The sequence below is a fragment of the Staurois parvus genome, unplaced genomic scaffold, assembly GCF_062004578.1.
Source record: "Staurois parvus isolate SC_StPar_1 unplaced genomic scaffold, SC_StPar_1.0 ptg000209l, whole genome shotgun sequence".
In the NCBI taxonomy this organism is placed as follows: domain Eukaryota; kingdom Metazoa; phylum Chordata; class Amphibia; order Anura; family Ranidae; genus Staurois; species Staurois parvus.
In genome coordinates, this window is record NW_028318005.1 from 12189205 (window position 1) to 12209818 (window position 20614).

Sequence of the window (20614 nt, forward strand, 5' to 3'; positions counted from 1 at the left end):
CATTGGTTGCTATGGTGCTGGTGGTGGGCCCCGTTTGCACCATGGCAACTCATTCCACTGTTCCAGGGCAAACTGCTTACGGCACCCAAGGGAACGTAAACAGCACCCCAGGGTGCCATGGCAGCCCAGTTGAGGAACACTGGATTGCATTGCATAACTCCAGAATAAGAAAATATTGTCTAAATATGAAATACATGTGTATTATTACTTGAATTGTGGTGTGTTTCGTGTATTTCTTCCGGATCTGTGCAGTAATTCAGTGTGACACTTTACCTCTGTGCAGGACCTTCCTGTAATAAAGACCAGTCACTGCTGCTCTTTCCTTGTGCAGGGTGACTGGTCTTGTCTCCGCCCCTCCTGTAGTTTTCTGCAGGCAGCCTGTAGTGGGTGGGTTGTACTGAACCCCACCCACAGCTCTGTTCTCCGCACAAGCTATGTACAGCACAGTGATAATGTCACCGCTACATTTACAAGGTAATACCTGGGTTTGTAAAGGCATTTGGTGCACAAAAAGTATATAACCTTTATGGCTATTGATGAATTTATTTACATAGAAAGTGTTCCGGATTTCAGCTTTAAATCAAGATGATTATTGTGTGTTTTGTAAAAAGAAAAGTGCTTTTAACATATAATTGAATAAAAGGTTTTCTTTGGATATTATGAAATATTGTTATTGCATGACAGAAAAACAAAATTCTAATGCCACCTTTAACCCGCTAACAATATATGTGTAATAAACACTTGTCTTGGCTGCACACTCTGTAATATTGGTCAACATGTCCCACAAAGCTATTCTTGTAGTAGTTATTGCAGCATGAGATCCCAATCTCCAGTATGGGAAGTTACAAAAATAATAAAAAAAATTAATCATTTGCACAGTCTGTGTAGGATTCAACGCGAAAGAACAAATTCTGTGGAGGTCTTCTCTGCTCCCTGGGGCTCTAGCAGGAAGACCCTCCACCCCCTACCTATAGCACCATGATGGGCAGAAAACGTAGGCTATCTGGAAAAATGATTGTAATTATAACAAAGGCCCTGTGCATATTTTTTGCATATGAAACAAATAACCACTTGACTACCGGGCACTTCTACCCCCTTCCTGCCCAGGCCAATTTTCAGCTTTTAGCACTGTCGCACTTTGAGTGACAATTGCTTGGTCATGCAACACTGTACCCATATGAAATATTTATCATTTCTTTTCACACAAATAGAGCTTTCTTTTGGTGGTATGTACTCACCACTGGGTGTTTTATTTTTTGCACTATAAACAAAAAAAGAGCAAAAATTTTGAAAAAATAATGTTTTTCTCTTTGTTTCTATTATAAAATTTTGCAAACAGGTAATTTTTCTCCTTCACTGATGTGCGGTGATGAGGCTGCACTGATAGGCAGCACCGACGGGCACTGATAGGCGGCACTGATGAGGTGGCACTGAAAGGCGCAACTTATATTATATGGTTTTTGGTAAATCTATAGCAAAATTCTCAAGAAAATTGTATTGTCTTAGACTGGCCATACATTATACAATTTTCTTGAGATTTGTGCTATAGATTTACCAAAAACCATATAATATGAGGTCAAACCTAAACGACACTTTCAATTGTATATAATTAGGCAGGCCCTAATTTCTGTGGACTTTCCTTTATGCACAATTTTTTTTAAATATTTCTGTTAACAATTATTGATCATTTTATTAGTTTTATCAGCGCAAAACGTATTATTGTATTGCATGTAATTAGAGAGGATATGCTCTTATGTGTTCGCTGCTGTCTTTTAATTTATGTACAGTTTTGCATAGTTTCCACCTTGTTTTATTGACTAACAAATAGTAGACCCTTTAAGATGACCCGCTTTATATAGTACAAAATAATTTGCCCTTAAACATCTGTCATTGAACTACTGCAAAGGGTCAACTGTCATTTGATTTAATTTCCCTCAATGTAAGGCTGCACAGAGTCTGCTATAACTGTCAGTTGACTTTTTTTCCTCAGCAGGGGCGGACTGACAACTCATGGGGCCCCTAGGCAATAGGGGATCATGGGGCCCCTGTGTCCTTGCCAGGGGTGTATTTACCACAAGGCAAACAAGGCAGTTGTCTAGGGCGGCATTTTTCAGGGGGGCAACAACATTTTTCAGGGGGGCAGTGGCATTTCTCAGTGGGGCAGTGCCATCCCCTGAAAGAAGGAAAGGAAGAAGGGACACGCGCAGCACGGGGACCAGGTGGGATCTGAGAGAGGCTGCGGGCTGCTTGATGGTGTCTGCAGAGCATGACTCTTGTTCCCAGGGAGCTGTGAAGGTGGGTGTCTTATCTCTTGCCAGGGTGGGGGGGGGGGGTTTGCCAGTGTATGGGGGGCGGTGGTAGTGGAAGGCTCTCTCACGTGGGGATGGGCGGGGGACTGGGGTGTTGTTGGTCAATGTCAGGCTCTCTTCGTGGGGAAGGGGGGTGTTGGCTGGTGTCAGGGTCTCTCCATGGGGGTTGTGTTGCCTAGGGCAGCACTAAACTTAAATACACCACTGGTCCTTGCCCAAACTCAAAAAAGCCTATGAAAAAGGTACCAGGGGCATCTCATGGGGCCCCCTACTGACCCCGGGCCCTCGGGCACTGCCCGAGTTTCCAAATGGTCAGTACGCCCCTGTTCCTCAGTGATCTCTTGTAAAGAGTCTGTCAGTTGAGGTTAGTGGAACTATAGGCAAATTAAAAAATGACGCATGCTGCAGTCTAGCATTAGGCTCTGTTCACAACAACGCATTTTTTAGTGCTTTTTGCAGAAACGCACTGCAGTTCATTCAACATGGTTTCCTATGGAACATGTTCACATCTATGCTTTTTTGAGCTGCTGCATTTTTGGAAAGGGTCAGGGACTTTTTTAAAAGCAAAAAGCAGCATTTTTGCTGCAATAGAGTTCAATGGAGAAGCTGCTGAAATGCATGGTAGTGCTTTTTTGCCGCATTTTGCATTTTAATTCTGCCCAGCAACAAAACAAATTCCACTTCAAAAAAAAAATAAAGAGCTGGCTTGTAAGCAAGGATTAGTACCTCTTTTAGCGAGACACCACCCCTGGGTGGGTACTGTGGATTGGGCCAGCTTATCTCTTTATAAGCAGGGTCCCGGAAGAACCATAGTGGGTTGACTGGAAGTCTGCAAAACAACACCATGTAGGTACACAGTCTGAGTGGAGCATGCCCCTCAGGGTAGGCCTAATATAGGCCCCAATGAGAACCCATCTCAGGAAACCAAAGGATGAGATAAATGGAAGCATTGTTAACTTTGAGTTTGAACTGAACAGTAATGCTAATGTCTGATGAAAAGAGGAAGAGGTGTACGTGTGTATGGGGAAGAACTGAGCATAGTAAAGCATTCAAAAGGCTGATTGTGTGGACATTCTTCTATTCCTGGAGGAGGGTATTTTGGCTGGGAGCATGTAGTTAATCAAAATGGCTGAACACATTTGTTGTACAGGTGAACGATACCCCATCTCGTTCGTGTTGCAGGAGTATGATGAGAGGTGCCCTGAGCCAACATGATTGTTGCTGGTGGCGAATCCGGTCCTTGATTATAAGCTAGGTACATTTGGCTCTGTCCTGGCTGCCTTGAGTTCTGGCCTGACTGGTTGGGCTGAGATTTGCTCTGGTTGGCTAGGATCGGCCCATCAGAGCAATATATTATTTAGTTAGGATAGCACAGCGGTCAGGAGTAAGTAATGCAGAGTGCAGAGCAGGGGCGGCTGACAACTCACGGGGCCCCCGGGCAATAGGGGATCATAGGGCCCCTGTGTCCTTGCCCACACTCAAAAAAAGCCTATAAAAGGTACCAGGGGAATTTCTTGGGCAGTGCCAGAGTACTCAAATGGTCAGTCCGCCCCTGGTGCAGAGTTGAGTAACAAGTAATGCAGAGTGCAGAGGTCAGTAGGAAGTAATACAAAGTGCAGAGGACAATAGGAAGTAATACCGTGTGCAGAGGTTTTCAAATCTGACAGATAGTACAGGGGGGACTTCTCCCCATATTATGTCAGAGAAATGGGGGGGGGGGCAGCGGGCGCAGCTACAGCTATAGGAACATGTTACATGTTTCACCCTAAAAACAGGTGGAACATGTAACAAGTAAAAGGTGAACCTATCCATTAAGCTCAATGCTACCTTTTTAACAACTACTTTCCTTTGCTTCAGCAGGCAAAACATTTAGTATAGTGTGACCTTTTTGTTAGATAAAGTGGATGTGAACTAGGTGCAAAAGCTGGCGTCCAGGGAGACCAGATATAGTGAATGCAGGGTCTGGGGAGACCGGATATAGTGAATGCGGGGTCCGGGGAGAACGGATATAGTGAATGCAGGGTCCGGGGAGAACGGATATAGTGAATGCAGGGTCTGGGGAGACCGGATATAGTGAATGCGGGGTCCGGGGAGAACGGATATAGTGAATGCGGGGTCCGGGGAGACCGGATATAGTGAATGCGGGGTCCGGGCAGACCGGATATAGTGAATGCGGGGTCCGGGGAGACCAGATATAGTGAATGCGGGGTCCGGGGAGAACGGATATAGTGAATGCGGGGTCCGGGGAGACCGGATATAGTGAATGCGGGGTCCGGGGAGACCGGATATAGTGAATGCGGGGTCCGGGGAGACCGGATATAGTGAATGCGGGGTCCGGGGAGACCGGATATAGTGAATGCGGGGTCTGGGGAGACCGGATATAGTGAATGCGGGGTCCGGGGAGACCGGATATAGTGAATGCGGGGTCCGGGGAGACGAAGCCGACCCTGATTCCTTTTTTCCTCGTTGCTACAGACTGGGGGCTGAAGATGAGAAGAGGACTTTCATTGGTAAGGCCTTTTATCACCTCTAAGACTTTGTGTACATGGGAAGTACAAGGAGGTTATATACATGTGGATGCAGTGCTACAAAACATCTCCTCCATATGTGATATATGATGGGTATGCAAAAAAATTATAAACTATAAAATTAACGCACAAAAACAAAACAAATAAAGATAAAAATCCACATGGTGTTAAAATTACCAAAATATATGTACTATTAAATCCTAATGTTTCACCATCCTCAGAACATATTTATTCAGTGTAAATCCAACCAAATATCATTAGTCATGCAACAACAAACAGTTAATAAACACAATTTTGTGTGGAACTACAACACACCTCCCCCCATTACAATATATGACATTATAAAAGTCCTATATGGTGTTAATTAAAAGTCCAATAAAGTGCTTAATAGTGACACGTTTGTTATGTTGATCTGTTTTGTTTTTGTGGGTTTATTTTATAGCTTAGAATTTTTTGCATACCCATCATATATCACATATGGGGGAGGTGTTTTGTAGCACATCCATGTGTACATAACTTTGATTGGTTGTATCTCTTTTTGGATATGATTTTTAGGTGCTGGCAGCCACATGTTAGGAGTTTGTACACCATAGCGCTGGACCTATTGCTATTTATCAATAAAAGGGGGTGCCCAAATTCCATTCTCTATGCCCTTTGAGCGCCCCTTCTACTTCTCCATGTCATAAGGATGGATCTCAGCAATTCTTAGTAGAGTGTTACATTTTGCAGTCTTCAATGTTACCTGTAATATGTGGCCAGAGAGAGAAGTCCCTTAAATATCATGTCTACCCTATTAAAGTGTTACTAAACCAACAACAGTAAAATCAGTCTGTATATGCAGTAAAGCATGCTTGTTATACTCACTGTGGAACCCAAGGGGTTAATCCTCCGCATTGCTTACAAAGGATGTTTGATCCTGTCTTCTCTGATCCTCCCCTTCTTCTACTGTCCCCAATCCATCTGCTGATAGTACAGATCCTTGGGGGCATGCTGCACATGCTCAGTTTGGTGAGTTTTATTTTCTCTGGGAGAGTGCATGTGATTAGCACAGGGCCAATCAGCACTCTCCAAACAGAGGGTTAGGGGTCATGCAGCCTCATAGGACAATCAAGGGTGAACTAAAACTCCTCCTACAAGCTTTAACCAGTGCTCAGTCGGACACTGATAGAAGTCACAAGACTGCTCTAACTACTGATGAGAAAAGGTATTTAGCAGTTTATATTTATTAAAATAATTGCATTTCTATGTTGTGTGTACTGTGGGAGACCAGATATAGTGAATGCAGGGTCTGGGAAGACCAGATATAGTGAATGTAGGGTCCTGGGAGACCAGATATAGTGAATGCAGGGTCCGGGAAGACCAGATATAGTGAATGCAGGGTCCGGGTAGAGCGGATATAGTGAATGCGGGGTCCGGGGAGACCAGATATAGTGAATGCAGGGTCCGGGGAGACCAGATATAGTGAATGTAGGGTCCTGGGAGACCAGATATAGTGAATGCAGGGTCCAGGAAGACCAGATATAGTGAATGCAGGGTCTGGGGAAACCAGATATAGTAAATGCAGGTTTCGGGGGAGACCAGATATAGTGAATGTAGGGTCCTGGGAGACCAGATATAGTGAATGCAGAGTCCAGGGAGACCAGATATAGTGAATGCAGGGTCCGGGGAGAGCGGATATAGTGAATGCGGGGTCCGGGGAGACCAGATATAGTGAATGCAGGGTCCGGGGAGACCAGATATAGTGAATGTAGGGTCCTGGGAGACCAGATATAGTGAATGCAGGGTCCGGGAAGACCAGATATAGTGAATGCAGGGTCTGGGGAAACCAGATATAGTAAATGCAGGTTCCGGGGGAGACCAGATATAGTGAATGTAGGGTCCTGGGAGACCAGATATAGTGAATGCAGAGTCCGGGGGAGACCAGATATAGTGAATGCAGGGTCCGGGGAGACCAGATATAGTGAATGCAGGGTCCGGGGAGACCAGATATAGTGAATGCAGGGTCCGGGGAGAGCGGATATAGTGAATGCAGGATCCGGGGAGACAGGATATACTGAATACAGGGTCTGGGGAAACCAGATATAGTGGATGCAGGTTCCAGGGAGACCAGATATAGTGAATGCAGGGTCCGGGGAGACCAGATAAAGTGAATGCAGGTGTTGGGTTTAGTAACACTTTAAGAGAGTGTTAGAAAGCCAGGTGGAATATTTCCACAAGCCACACAAGTGTTGAGGGGTTCTTGAGTCCAGCATAAGGTCTAGTTGCTGTGATATCCATTGTCCTCTGGGATGGACACCATCAGTCAGTAAACTCTGAGACAAACCCTAAATGGGTGACCATCAAGGCCCCTTATGTATAGTCCTTCTTTTTTCTTCAGCTGTCACTCTGTTTGGTCCAAAGTCAGGATCTGTAGACGTAATGGTCTGTTCTACAGCACAATACTACAGTATATGGGAAATATTTCTGTGTAAGATTTTATAACTACCAAATTACAAATAAAATAATTATAAAATCACAACACATTCTTTCTAAAATTTCACTTTGCACAATAAATATATCCATTTCCGTGGGAATTTTAACCTTTAGAAGATTTCTGGCTTACGGCTGCTCGGAGTATTCTCAAGAGAGTGTCGGGAAGAAGAAGCATTTCGGCTACAGATACAGAGATCATCGCGTTGATCCCGGAGAATGCAACTAATCCAAAGAATGAACTAGGTAAAAACAGATCCCAACATGTTGGCATTGGACTGATGTAAAACGTACCTGTCACCAGATAAATAAAAACAGAAGAACATATAAAAATAAAGAAGATGGTGGCCAAAAACAAGTGTTTTTCCGTACATTGCCTGAGAATAGACATGTTTATCTCGAGTATGGGAACTGCTGGGCCTGTTTTGAAAATATTGGTTCCTGGTGTCATTGAAGGGTCTCATTTATCCAGGCCATGGTATAACTAGTAGTAGTCACATTGCACCTGAATTGTTCTGTAATGTTGAAGACATTTGTAGCTTCTACAAGCCACTTCTTCAGTTCTACCGGATGTTAGGAAGATAACCCAGCATCCATACGCACAGACATATTAATCCAGGTAACAAAATCAAAACAGGGCACACTCTCTTAGTGCATTGACGTAGTACACCAAGAATTTAATATAAAGCATAAAAATGCATACTCACAAACCGATGGGGGATAAAAACAGACAAGAAGAGTCCATAATAACAGTCCAAAGTGACGATAGACCCTTAGTGAGGTAAGCTAACGCATTTCAGGAGACGAACTCCCTTCATCAGAGCCAGTTACCATGAAACGTGTAGATGTTGATTGACCAAGAACAGGATGGGAGGTGAGAAAAGATGTGATACTTAACTAGAACTTGGTGGTACCACAACTTTCCCATCTCCGATCCAGTTCTTGGACAATCAACATCTATATATTTCTTGGTAATTGGATTAAGGTGTCTGTGCTACTGATGTAGGATTAAATGTTGGGGTATCTTCCTGCTAACCATTGGAGCTGAAGAAGTGGCTTGTAGACGCTACGAAATGTCTTCAACATTGAAGTTCAGCTGAATATGACTTACTACTACTAGTTGTAGTTCCCTGGCTGTACCTGGTTCTAATACCTTTGAGTCACTGACCTGCTGTATAATGTTGGAATTCCTTATCTCTTGTTCCAGATCAGTGATTCAGAAAGTATTAAAATGCTTGTAAACCACAGACATGAACTATGAACAAAGCATATCCTTCTATAGTGTGTACTCATTTCAGAGCACTAAGTGTCATTTCTGTCTTCTGCATTGTTTTCTGCTATCAGCATGAATCGCTTCTGACAAATTTTCCTGACACCAAAAGAAAAATGGTGACAGGGGAGGGACCTTCAGTTGACAGCCTCAGCTCTGTTCCTTTGAGTTTTCTGGAGGGTGGTGTCTTTTCCGTCCAATCAGTTCTACAGAGCTCTCCTCACTGAGCTCTGCAGAGTGTAACTTCAACTCTGCACCCCCTTTTTTTATTTTTTTTTTAACTCAGGCTTTAAAAAAACTGGACTTTGAACTGATACAGAGAAGAGAATACTGCAGATAAACAGGTACAACTTATGTACAACATATGTAGGAGGATTTGTATCACCAGAGGCCAGTCACTTCACTGGGTATATGGAAGGGTTTACAACCACTTTAAAGATAATGTATCAACATGACAACTATTCTCAAGGAGATAGTCAACAAGGGGAGCCCCCATACTTTTCCCCTAACGAGGTCACTTTAGATTCACTTGCAGTTCAAACTCACAATTGACCTAAACACTGCATGCATATTTCTATTATGTTGCCATTCTGAATGAGGTAATTGAATTGTACTATAAACCATGTGATGACCCAGGTGGGACTTGAACCCACAATCTCCAGCTCTGGAGGCTGATGCCTTCTCCCAGGGGCGTATATACAAGGCAAACAAGGCATTTACCTAGGGCAGCATTTTTCAGGGGGGCAGCACTGTCCCCTGGAAGAAGGGACTGAAGAAGGGACACATGCGGCATGGGGATCAGGTGGGATCTGAAAGAGGCTGCGGGCTGGTTGACAGTATATGCAAAGCCCAACTCTCATTCTCAAGGATGTCCAGAGCTGTGAAGGCGAGCGTCTTTCTCTCTCTTGCCAGGTGGGGAAGGCGGTGTATGGGGGGCAATGGTAGTAGAAGGCTCTTTCAGGTAGGGGGGGCAGGGGTGTTGTTGGTCAAGGTCTCAGGCTCTCTCCACCACGGTGGTGGGGAAGTGGTGTTGGTTGGTGTCAGGCTCTCTATACAGGGGGGGGGGCGATTTTTGTGTTGCCTAGGGCAGTACAAAACCTACATACACCACTGCCTTCTCCATTAGGCCACTGGGCCAACTATAGGGAAGCTATGTAACGCCGCAGTATCTTTCTGCAGTTTCTGTGGACCCCTTGACGTGCTATAGGTAATCTAGGTCTATTGAGATTCTTGCTGTTAGGGAGATTGCTGAAAGATACCCTCTAAAAAAAATTGGAGCAAACAAAAAAAATGTCCTTTTGCCCATAGCAGCCAGAGAGGTTTCATCTCTTTTATCGTAGATAAGAAAATGAAAAGAGGAACTTGATTGGTTATTATCTTTCACACCCCTGCCCAAGCTCTACTTGTATTTTTCTCTAATGGAGAAAGCATGAGCTCTGGAGGCTCTTTTAGGCCACTGGGCCCACTATAGGGAACCTATGTAACTCAGCAGTATCTTTCTGCAGTTTCTGTGCACCCCCTGATGTGCTATAGGTAAGCTAGGTCCATTGAGTTTCTTGCTATGAGGGAGATTGCTGAAAGATACCCTCTAGAAAATGAAAGAAGGAACTTGATTGGTTATTATCGTTCACACCACTGCCCAAGCTCTACTTGTATTTTTCTCTAATGGAGAAAGCATGAGCTCTGGAGGCTGATGCCATCTCCATTAGGCCACTGTGCCCACTATAGGGAACCTATGTAACTCCGCAGTATCTTTCTGCAGTTTCTGTGGACCCCTTGACATGCTTTAGGTAAGCTAGGTCCATTGAGATTCATGCTATTAGGGAGATTTCTGAAAGATACCCTCTAGAAAATGAAAGAAGGAACTTGATTGGTTATTATCATTCATACCACTGCCCAAGCTCTACTTGTATTTTTCTTGTTTTCTTTTTGTCTGCAGATGCCAAAAGAACAAATAAACATGGAGGACGTTTGTCAGCTCAGGTGATCAGTACCGCCATCCAGGCCTGTGAGGCCTACCTGAACAGCCTGGAACATGATGACATTGACATGGAAACATGCTCAGCTTCCATCATGACAGATACAGCGTGGGAAGAATTTCTGCGTCATTATTATCAGGTCATCCAGTAAGTGAACACCCAAGGAATCATTTATGATGTAATTTTTTTTTTTACATCCAAACATGATGTCATTTTTATATTATCAGACATCTGGCGTGAACTCAAAATTCCAGGCAGATATAAAAAAAAACATTCAAAATAAAAATTATATTATTAATGAATAATAATATTTAGTGCTGTGCTCCCGTGCTAAATTAATTATATAAAAAAATTTGCAACAGTGATTATCAGTTCATAATCAAACTATATACTCAAAAACATATTAAAATAACAAAAACAATATAATATAATAGCCTTGATGCAAACAATTTGTGTGCTAAATGAACAGTCCTCTTGATAAATCCAAAAACTCGTGTCACCAAATGGGGAAAAACACCGATGAATATTAATATATATTGCGCTCACCTCCAATTTTTCCCTGATATATAAATAGGCAAAAAACACTTTTTGTCCTGACAGGACAGATGAAAACTACTCCTGCTCCAGATCTCTCACTCAGCTGGTTGCATGTTGTTGTATGCTAATGATCCACCTGGTGTCTCTCCACAATGCTGCTTAACCTCCCTGGCGGTTTTCCCGAGTGTAGCTCGGGGTAAAATTTCAGTACCACAAGCGTTATCCCCGAGCTACACTCGGGCTTACCATGCGGCGCTGCATAGGGAGTCCGTGCAGCACTTACCTTGTCCTTCGTTCCCTCGATGTGTCCCCTGTAGCGTCCCCGGCCATCTCCTCCGGCCGATGCCGGCATCCGGCTTCTGTGTTCCGGTTCCCGTGACGTCGGGACATACGGGCGCCGCCAGCGGAGGGAAATTTAAAAAATTTAAAAAACGTCATTTTATTTTTTTCAATTTTACATAGTAAAACATTGCTGTTTCATCCCATTTCACATACATATTGTCCCTAGTGCTTTGTCCTGTGCCCTGCCTGCATTTTGTCTGTTCTTTCTGCCTGGAAACTGAGAAACGTCCATGGCGTCCAAAAAGTGTCCCTTTACGTCAAAAGCGGTTTTAGATCAGCTAGAGAACAGCGATAGTAAATCAGAACCACTTGCAGAATTGAATGATAATGATTTGTGAGGAAATTTTCCTAAAAATTACAGCCTACAATAAAAAACTATTTCCATGCGAAAAAATGGTACCGCTTTCAGCACAAAAAATCGGAAAGAATCATACCGCTAGGGAGGTTAATAAGATGGATATGGAAGGATTCCTCACTCGCACCTCCAGGGCTCTATTTGTCTATATATCCCCTCCAGAATATTCTGATCACTGGAGCTGGGTGTAAGGTGCCACCATAGCATGACTTCTGTAGTACTGAAATGGAGCTGAGTAACTTCACCAAAAAAAAAAATATCACTTGATTTTTATAAAAAAAACATTGTTTAATTCTGGGAGGTATTCATTAATAAGTTAATACATTTTTTAAAATGCAACTAGTGTAACAACCTGAATATGACTTGGTAGCGGCCTCTTGCGGTCCTTGTTCAAACCTAGAGGTAGGAATAGCCGTAGGAACACTTCAGGTGTGCTGCATGCAAATATACTAAAAGGGAACAAGATGAGAGGAAGAGCAAGCAGGAGGATGATCTCAACAGTCTGCTGCTATCTTTATCCAATCAGTGGGATAGGAGTAGAAAGAGGACATCACTGTATTTCTGAACTGTAAGTGGCATATTCACCTGGCTGTGATGTATGATGGGGCTGTGTCAATCTTTGGACTGGACAGACAGATAATAAAAATGCATCAGAATGGAAGAGCAGGTTGAAGTGTTTCTTGACTAAATAAAGTTGTTTAGGAGATGAAGGTTTGCAGTATGTTGTCTTGCCTCGTAGAATATGCTAGCAGAACAAGGTAACAAGCCCCAATGCTTGGTCATGACTGGAATGTGTAGCTTGGGGGGATGGGTGAATGGAATCATGGAACCGGAAATACCTACCGTAACATTATAATAGTACAGTATGTTCTGGCTGTTAAATAATCACTTCCTATCTCATTGCAGTGATGGAGCTGTGATAGACCAATCGTCCTCCTATGTGGACCAGTGTGATCATGTTTTAAGACGATTGGCAGACATGAACCCACAGCTGGACATTGAAGGAGACAGAAACATCTGGATTGTTAAACCGGGTGCCAAATCCAGAGGTAGAGGTGAGAGAACAAGAATCACATGGCCTTATGTCCTACCATACCTTGCCATACTGGCGTACCCAATCCATTTTGTCTGGAAGTTTCGTTTTCTCTGCCACAATTCATTACATCAAAAGAGTCAGCCCACCTAAGACTAATTTATTGGTTAGGAATGGAGAGTGGTTGATGTTGGAGTATTATATGCAGCCAATTATTATCTAGCACCTCACAGACCCTGAAGAGCTAGTAGTCAACATGTGTCAAGCGCCTATGAATCTACTTTAGAGATACACTCACCAGCTACTTTATTACGTACACCTTGCTAGAACCAGGTTGGACTCCCTTTTGCCTTCAGATCTACCTCCATTCTTTGTGGCATAGATTTAACAAGATGTTGGAAACATTCCTCAGAGATTTTGGCCCATATTGACATGATAGCATTACGCAGTTGCTGCAGATTTGGCGGCTGCCCTTCCATGATGCGAATCTCCCGGTCCACCACATCCCCAAAGGTGCTTTATTGGATTGAGATTTGGTGATTGTGGAGGTCATTGGAGTACAGTGAACTCATTTTCATGTTCAAGAAACCAGTTTGAGATGATTTGAGCTTTGTGACGCGGTGCATTATCCTGCTGGAGATAGCCATCAGAAGATGGGGACACTGTAGTCATAAAGGGATGGACATGGTCAGCAACAATACTCGGGTAGGCCATGGCTTTTAAACGATGCACAGTTGGTACTAAGGGGCCCAAAGTGTGTGAAGAATATATCCCTCACACCATTACACCACCACCAACAGCCTGAACTGTTGATACAAGGCAGGATGGATCCATACTTTCATGTTATTTACACCAAATTCTGACCCTACCATCTGAATGTCGCAGCTGAAATCGAGACTCATCAGAACAGGCAACATTTTTCCAATCTTCGTTTGTCCAATTTTGGTGAGCCTGTGCGAATTGTAACCTCCGTTTCCTGTTCTTAGTTGACAGGAGTGGCACCCGGTGTGGTCGCCTGCTGCTGTAGCGCATCCGTTTTAAGGTTCAACGTATTGTGCATTCAGAGATGGTCTTCTGCATACCTTGGTTGTAACGAGTGGTTATCTTAGTTACTGTTGCCTTTCTATGATCTCAAACCCCAGTCTACCCATTCTCCTCAGACCTCTAACATCAACAAGGCATTTTCGTCCACACAACATCCGCTCACTGGATATTTTCTCTTTTTCGGACCATTCTCTGTAAACCCTAGAGATGGTTGTGCGTGATAATCCCAGTAGATCAGCAGTTATGAAATTCTCAGACCAGCTTGTCTGACACCAACAACCAGGCCACATCCAGAGTCACTTAAATCCCCTTTCTTCCCTATTCTGATGCTCGGTTTGAACTTCAGCAAATTGTCTTCACCACATCTAGATGCCTAAATGCATTGAGTTACTGCCATGTGATTGGCTGATTAGTAGTTTGTGTTACCACATAATTGAACAGGTGTACCTAATAAAGAGGCCGGTGGAGCACATGGAAGAAACACAGGAGCACATGGAAGAAAACTGTGCAAACACAGAGAGCAGATACAGACTCCATGCAGATGATTGGGACCTGATAAGAACTGCACCCTAGACCCTAGCATTGCAATACTGTACAACAAAATAGTTCTAGTTGTTCCATATGTGTTGAGATCATCCAAGTTACAGGCAGATGGATGCGGTTGGCGGAATCTCTAACATGGTTGAACTTCCTTGTCCTGTCATAATTATGAAATACCATCTTGACCTAAGGGCCAGGAACCCACCGCATGCTATGACAGAGAAAGAAAAAGCAGCCATGGAACAGGGTCCAGACCATGGCCCCTTCAGGCCTCATGCACACAGGGGCTTTTTGCAGCTACTTTTAGGGGCGTTTTCAGCCCTCCATGTTATCCTATGTATCCATGCACACAAACATTAGGAGCTTTTAGTGGCAGTAGTGTTTACCAGCAGGAAAAAAAACCCATGGCCAGTGCGTCCAGGAGCAGCAGCGTTTTGTCAGAAAAATGCTTGATGTGTCTAAACGCGTATTAATGATAGGCGCTTATAATTCTCGCCAATGAAATGGGTTATCGCCAAAGCACTTGACACCTGTAAACGCGCCTAAATGCCTGTAAAACTGTTAGACACTTTGATAAGAGTCAGGCTTTTTTTTGCCAAAACGCAGCTGCCAAGAGGAGGAGCTTTTTTAAAACGTCCTGTGTGCATGAGGCCTTAACGTGTAATTTTAGATATACATAATGAGATGGCACCACTCCCACCCTGCTAAATTCCAGAAAGTTTTCAGGCCATCTAGGAGATTCAGTCACATACGTGAGTTTTTGGTCTTCCTCAGGATGTCATCCCCAGTGGAGTTGACTAGTAGTTACCTGATCTAGTTCCAAGAGAAACCTCCCACCTACAGTTCCTTGAAAAAGAATTCATACCCCTTGAAATTTTCCACATTTTGTCATGTTACAACCAAAAACGTAAATGTATTTTTAATTGGGATTTTATGTGATAGACCAACACAAAGTGGCACATAATTGTGAAGTGGAAGGAAAATGATAAATGGTTTTCACACTTTTTTACCTTTACTCTGATAACCCTAACTAAAATCTAGTGGAATCAATTGTCTTCAGAAGTCACCTAATTAGTAAATAGAGTCCACTTGTGTGTGATTTAATCTCAGTGTAAATACAGCTGTTCTGTGAAGCCCTCAGAAGTTTGTTAGAGAACATTAGTGAACAAACAGCATCATGAAGGCCAAGGAACACATCACACAGGTCAGGGATAAAGTTGTGGAGAAGTTTAAAGCAGGGTTAGGTTATAAAAAAAATATCCCCAGCTTTGAACATCTCACGGAACACTGTTCAATCCATCATCCAAAAATGGAAAGAGTATGGCACAACTGCCAACCTACCAAGACATGGAAGTCCACCTAAACTGAAAGGCTGGGCAAGGAGAGTAATAATCATAGAAGCAGCCAAGAAGCCTATGGTAACTCTGGTGGAGCTGCAGGGATCCACAGCTCAGGTGGGAGAATCTGTCCACAGGACAACTAATAATCGTGCACTCCACAAATCTGGTCTTTATGGATGAGTGGAAAGAAGAAAGCCATTGTTGAAAGAAAGCCATAAGTCCCATTTGCTGTTTGCGAGAAGGCATGTGGGGGGGGGGGGGGCACAGCAAACATGCGGAAGAAGGTGCTCTGGTCAGATGAGAACAAAATTGAACTTTTTGGCCTAAAAGCAAAACGCTATGTGTGGCGGAAAACTAACTCCGCACATCACCCTGAACACACCACCCCCATCGTGAAACATGGTGGTGGCAGCATCATGTTGTGAGGATGCTTTTCTTCATCAGGGACAGGGAAGCTGGTCAGAGTTGATGGGAAGATGGATGAAGCTAAATGCAGAGCAATCTTGGAAGAAAACCTGTTAGAGTCTGCAAAAGACTTGTGACTGGGGCGGAGGTTCAGCTTCCAGCAGGACAACGACCCGAAACAACCAGCCAGAGCTACAATGGAATTGTTCCGATCAAAGCATATTTATTATTATTATAATACATGATTTCTATAGCGCCAATAGTTTGCACAGTGCTTTAGAAAATGAAGGTAGACTATACAGTTACAATACAATTTTGTTCAAGAGGGAAACAGATGTGTTAGAATGGCCCAGTCAAAGTCCAGACCTAAATCCAATGGAGAATCTGTGGCAAGACTTGAAAATTGCTGTTCAAAGACGCTCTCCATCCAATCTGACAGAGCTTGAGCTATTTTGCAAAGAAGAACGGGCAAAAATGTTCCTTTCTGAATGTGCAAAGCTGGTAGAGACATCCTCAAAAAGACTTGCAGCTGTAATTGCAGTGATAGGTGGTCCTACAAAGTATTGACTCTGGGGGGCTGAATACAAATGCACGCCACACTTTTCACATATTTATTTGTAAAACATTTGGAAAACCATTTCTCATTTTCCTTCCACTTCACAATTACCGTATTTTTCGCTCCATAAGACGCACCTGACCATAAGACGCACCTAGGTTTTAGAGGCAGAAAACAGGAAAAAAAAATTCTGAACTAATGGACTGCAGACATAGTACAGGAGATGACCAGAGACTGCGGACACAGTACAGGAGATGACCAGAGACTGTGGACACAGTACAGGAGATGACCAGAGACTGCAGACACAGTACAGGAGATGACCAGAGACTGCAGACACAGTACAGGAGATGACCAGAGACTGCAGACACAGTACAGGAGATGACCAGAGACTGCAGACACAGTACAGGAGATGACCAGAGACTGCAGACACAGTACAGGAGATGACCAGAGACTGCAAACATAGTACAGGAGATGACCAGAGACTGCGGACACAGTACAGGAGATGACCAGAGACTGCGGACACAGTACAGGAGATGACCAGAGACTGCGGACACAGTACAGGAGATGACCAGAGACTGCGGACACAGTACAGGGATGACCAGAGACTGCGGACACAGTACAGGGATAACCAGAGACTGCGGACACAGTACAGGGATGACCAGAGACTGCGGACACAGTACAGGGATGACCAGAGACTGCGGACACAGTACAGGGATGACCAGAGACTGCGGACACAGTACAGGAGATGACCAGAGACTGCGGACACAGTACAGGAGATGACCAGAGACTGCGGACAGCACAGGGGATGACCAGAGACTGCGGGCATAGTACAGGAGATGACCAGAGACTGCGGACAGCACAGGGATGACCAGAGACTGTGGATAGTACAGGGGATGACCAGAGACTGTGGACAGTACAGATGACTGCTGACCTTTGGGGAGGGGGGGAGCGGGTACCTGAATTTGACAGATACCCGCCCCCACTTCCGCGGAGTTGTTCTTTCATCTTACCTGTTTCTCTATCCAGCCGCGCGCTGTCTTCCCGGCTTCTGTAATGGTGCTCGGCATGACAGCCGGGTGCCCAGTGCTCATGAGCGAGAAGCACTTGCGCTTTGTGATTGGTCCGGCGGCTTTGGGATCTGTCATGTGTCCCAGGTGCCGCCTTACCATTCACAAAAAGCACCGCTTCTTGCGCATGCGCACTTGGCACCCGGCTGTCATGCCCACACTACAGAAGCCAGGAAGACCGCGCCGCTGGATAGAGGAACGGGTAAGATGAAAGAACAACTCCACGGAAGTGGGAGCGGGTACCTGTCAAATTCAGGTACCCGCTCCCCCTCCCTCTCCAAAGGTCAGCAGTCATCTCTATAAGGTCCCGCTGTAGAGCTGAGCGGCCGGCCCGGTATTCTGACACGGCGGCAGTGGAAATACCGAACCGGCCGCTCCATATTCGCTCCATAAGACGCACTGACATTTTCCCCCCTTTTTTGGGGGGAAAAAAGTGCGTCTTATGGAGCGAAAAATACGGTATGTGCCACTTTGTGTTGGTCTATCACATAAAATACCAATCAGACACATTTACATTTTTGGTTGGAACATAACAAAATGTGGAAAATTTCAAGAGATATGAATACTTTTTCAAGGCACTGTGTATAAGTGGACCACCACTTCTGAAAGCTATCAATAACATCAGTTACTTTTCACTTCTTGCACTATAAAAGACCAGCAATGGAGAACTGTGGTAACATCTTGATTGTGTTACAGGCTGCAGTAGACATCCCTCAATACATTGGGATAAATTTGCTGGTTGAAGGAGCCATGGTGAAAAATCCACGTGTCCCTCTTCCAAGACAACCCACTAACCTTGTCAACCCAGGCATGACTCACCTGATCAACCACCAAAGATCTCTCTCCATGGTGCAAGCCAAGGTGTCAACAGCAACAAGCTTTGTTGGGCCTCATGATACCACCAGACACCCACCCGCCATCCCATATTCAACATTCAAAGCAAATTATCGTACCAAAACACTGCACACCTTGAACAGGGCAAAAACCACAGTCATAGATAAAGAAAACAAAGCAACGACAGAAGCTCGGTGCGGATCAGAGAGCGTAGAGTTGGTCAGGCTTTCTGAGAAGTTTGGTGTTGATCACAAGAACACAAAATCGCTCATGCAAGGAGTAAGCACAGCAAAAGTCATACAGCTTCACCAACGTTTGCTTGCCACTCCTAAGCTGTGTGTTTCGGAAAAGCCTTCTTTAACAAAACACCTGATTGGGCAGAAAGATGCATCACGTTTGGATCTGAAGATTACAAGCCTTGACTCAGGAGAAATACAGCTTCTTAAGAGGGTGACGAGGGCAGGTAAAGAGATCTGTCATTTATAAAACATACACTCATAATTTGTCCAAGAAGGAGTTTAATTGGTTGATTGCTTCTAGTTTTTAAAGCGGAGCTCCACCCAAAAGGTAAGTTCCGCTTTAAGGACTGCTTCCCCGCTCCCTATTAAGGATTAGTACCTTTGGGGGGTGGGGGGGAGCGGGTACCCGAATTTGACAGGTACCCGCTCCCATTTCCGGTCCGATTGCCTAGGCGATCGAAAGCGGAAGGTGTCCTCCCTCCCTGTAGTCTTTTGGGACATGTGACAGGTCCCAGAAGACTACAGGACCATTCAGGAAGCGCAGTGCTACTCGCACATGCGCAGTGGGTACTCGGCTGTGAAGCCGCAAGCTGTCACAGCCGGGTGCCCACACTGAAGATGCCGGCCTCCTGGAATACAGGACAGCCGGTGAAACGGGCTACGGGGGACACACCGCGGGACCGAGGGACAGGTAAGTGGCTGTTTTTTATTAAAAGTCAGGAGCTACAGTTTTTGTAGCTGCTGACTTTTATTTTTTGACAGGGTGAACTTTAACTGGATAGTACACTTTTAATGGCGATCGCTTTTCCATTTGACGTATAAGGGCTACCCAAGGGCTGTGGTAAAGCCAATATCTCCAACTAGACATGTATGAATCATTTCATTACAAATTGAAATTCCGACAAAATTTTTGTTATTCAGAGATTCAGATGTATCAGAATCTCTGAATCACAATAGCAAATTTCAACAAATGTGAAAGAATTATAATGAAAACAACGAATGCTTTCGTATTCATTTGTTTAACCCCTCGCCCTCCAGAGGATTTACCCCCCCTTCCTGACCAGGCCATTTTTTGCGATACGGCGCTGCATTACTTTAACTGACAATTGCGCGGTCATTCAACACTGCACCCAAATGAAATTTATGTCCTTTTTTCCCACAAATAGAGCTTTTTTCCGGTGGTATTTGATCACCTGTGCGTTTTTAGTTTTTTGCACTTTAAACAAAAAGACCAACAATTTTGAGAAAAACAATATTTTTCACTTTTAGCTATTAAACATGTCCAGTAAAAAAATAAAAAAAATCAAATTTCGTCATAAATTTAAGCCAAAATGTATTCTGCTACATGTCTGGGTGGTGATCAGCAACTTATAGCGGGACTGCAGCGAGCATTCTGGGGGGGGACTGATTAACTATAGTAAATGTAGATCACTAATTCTCCCCAACTCTTTTTAAGCACACTTCACCTCTACCCTTAGAGGTGTACAAATATAAACATAAATATGCTCAGTGAAAATTAATAAATGAAACCCTTCATTAGATAATAATTTCAAATTAAAGTCCAAAATCTATATGAAAATAATTAAAAAATTGAAAACCGAAATGTCCAAAAAAAAAAATATATATATATCCAATATCCCAATAAAATAAATAAATAAATACGTGTAGTCCAAAAATTGATTCAAGTGAAAAAACTCTCCGCTGCTTGCAAAAACTTGATTACCTCAAAAAAAAAATATACACAGTGCATTATCCTTTATAAATCAA

The 20614-nt window shown here is 43.9% G+C and overlaps 1 protein-coding gene across 1 annotated transcript; it reads left to right on the plus strand.

The window, feature by feature from the left end:
- Window positions 1-18434: 18434 nt before the first annotated feature.
- On the plus strand, window positions 18435-19094 carry LOC149461180 (tubulin tyrosine ligase 3-like). Its single transcript, XM_089678805.1, has one exon. It carries the CDS (start codon window positions 18435-18437, stop codon window positions 19092-19094), a length of 660 nt encoding a protein of 219 aa, XP_089534931.1.
- The last annotated feature ends 1520 nt before the right edge of the window (window positions 19095-20614 follow it).

Bases quoted from the DNA above. Each gene is read 5' to 3' on its own strand.
- LOC149461180 (XM_089678805.1), top strand. From the start codon at position 18,435: ATGGAGAACTGTGGTAACATCTTGATTGTGTTACAGGCTGCAGTAGAC.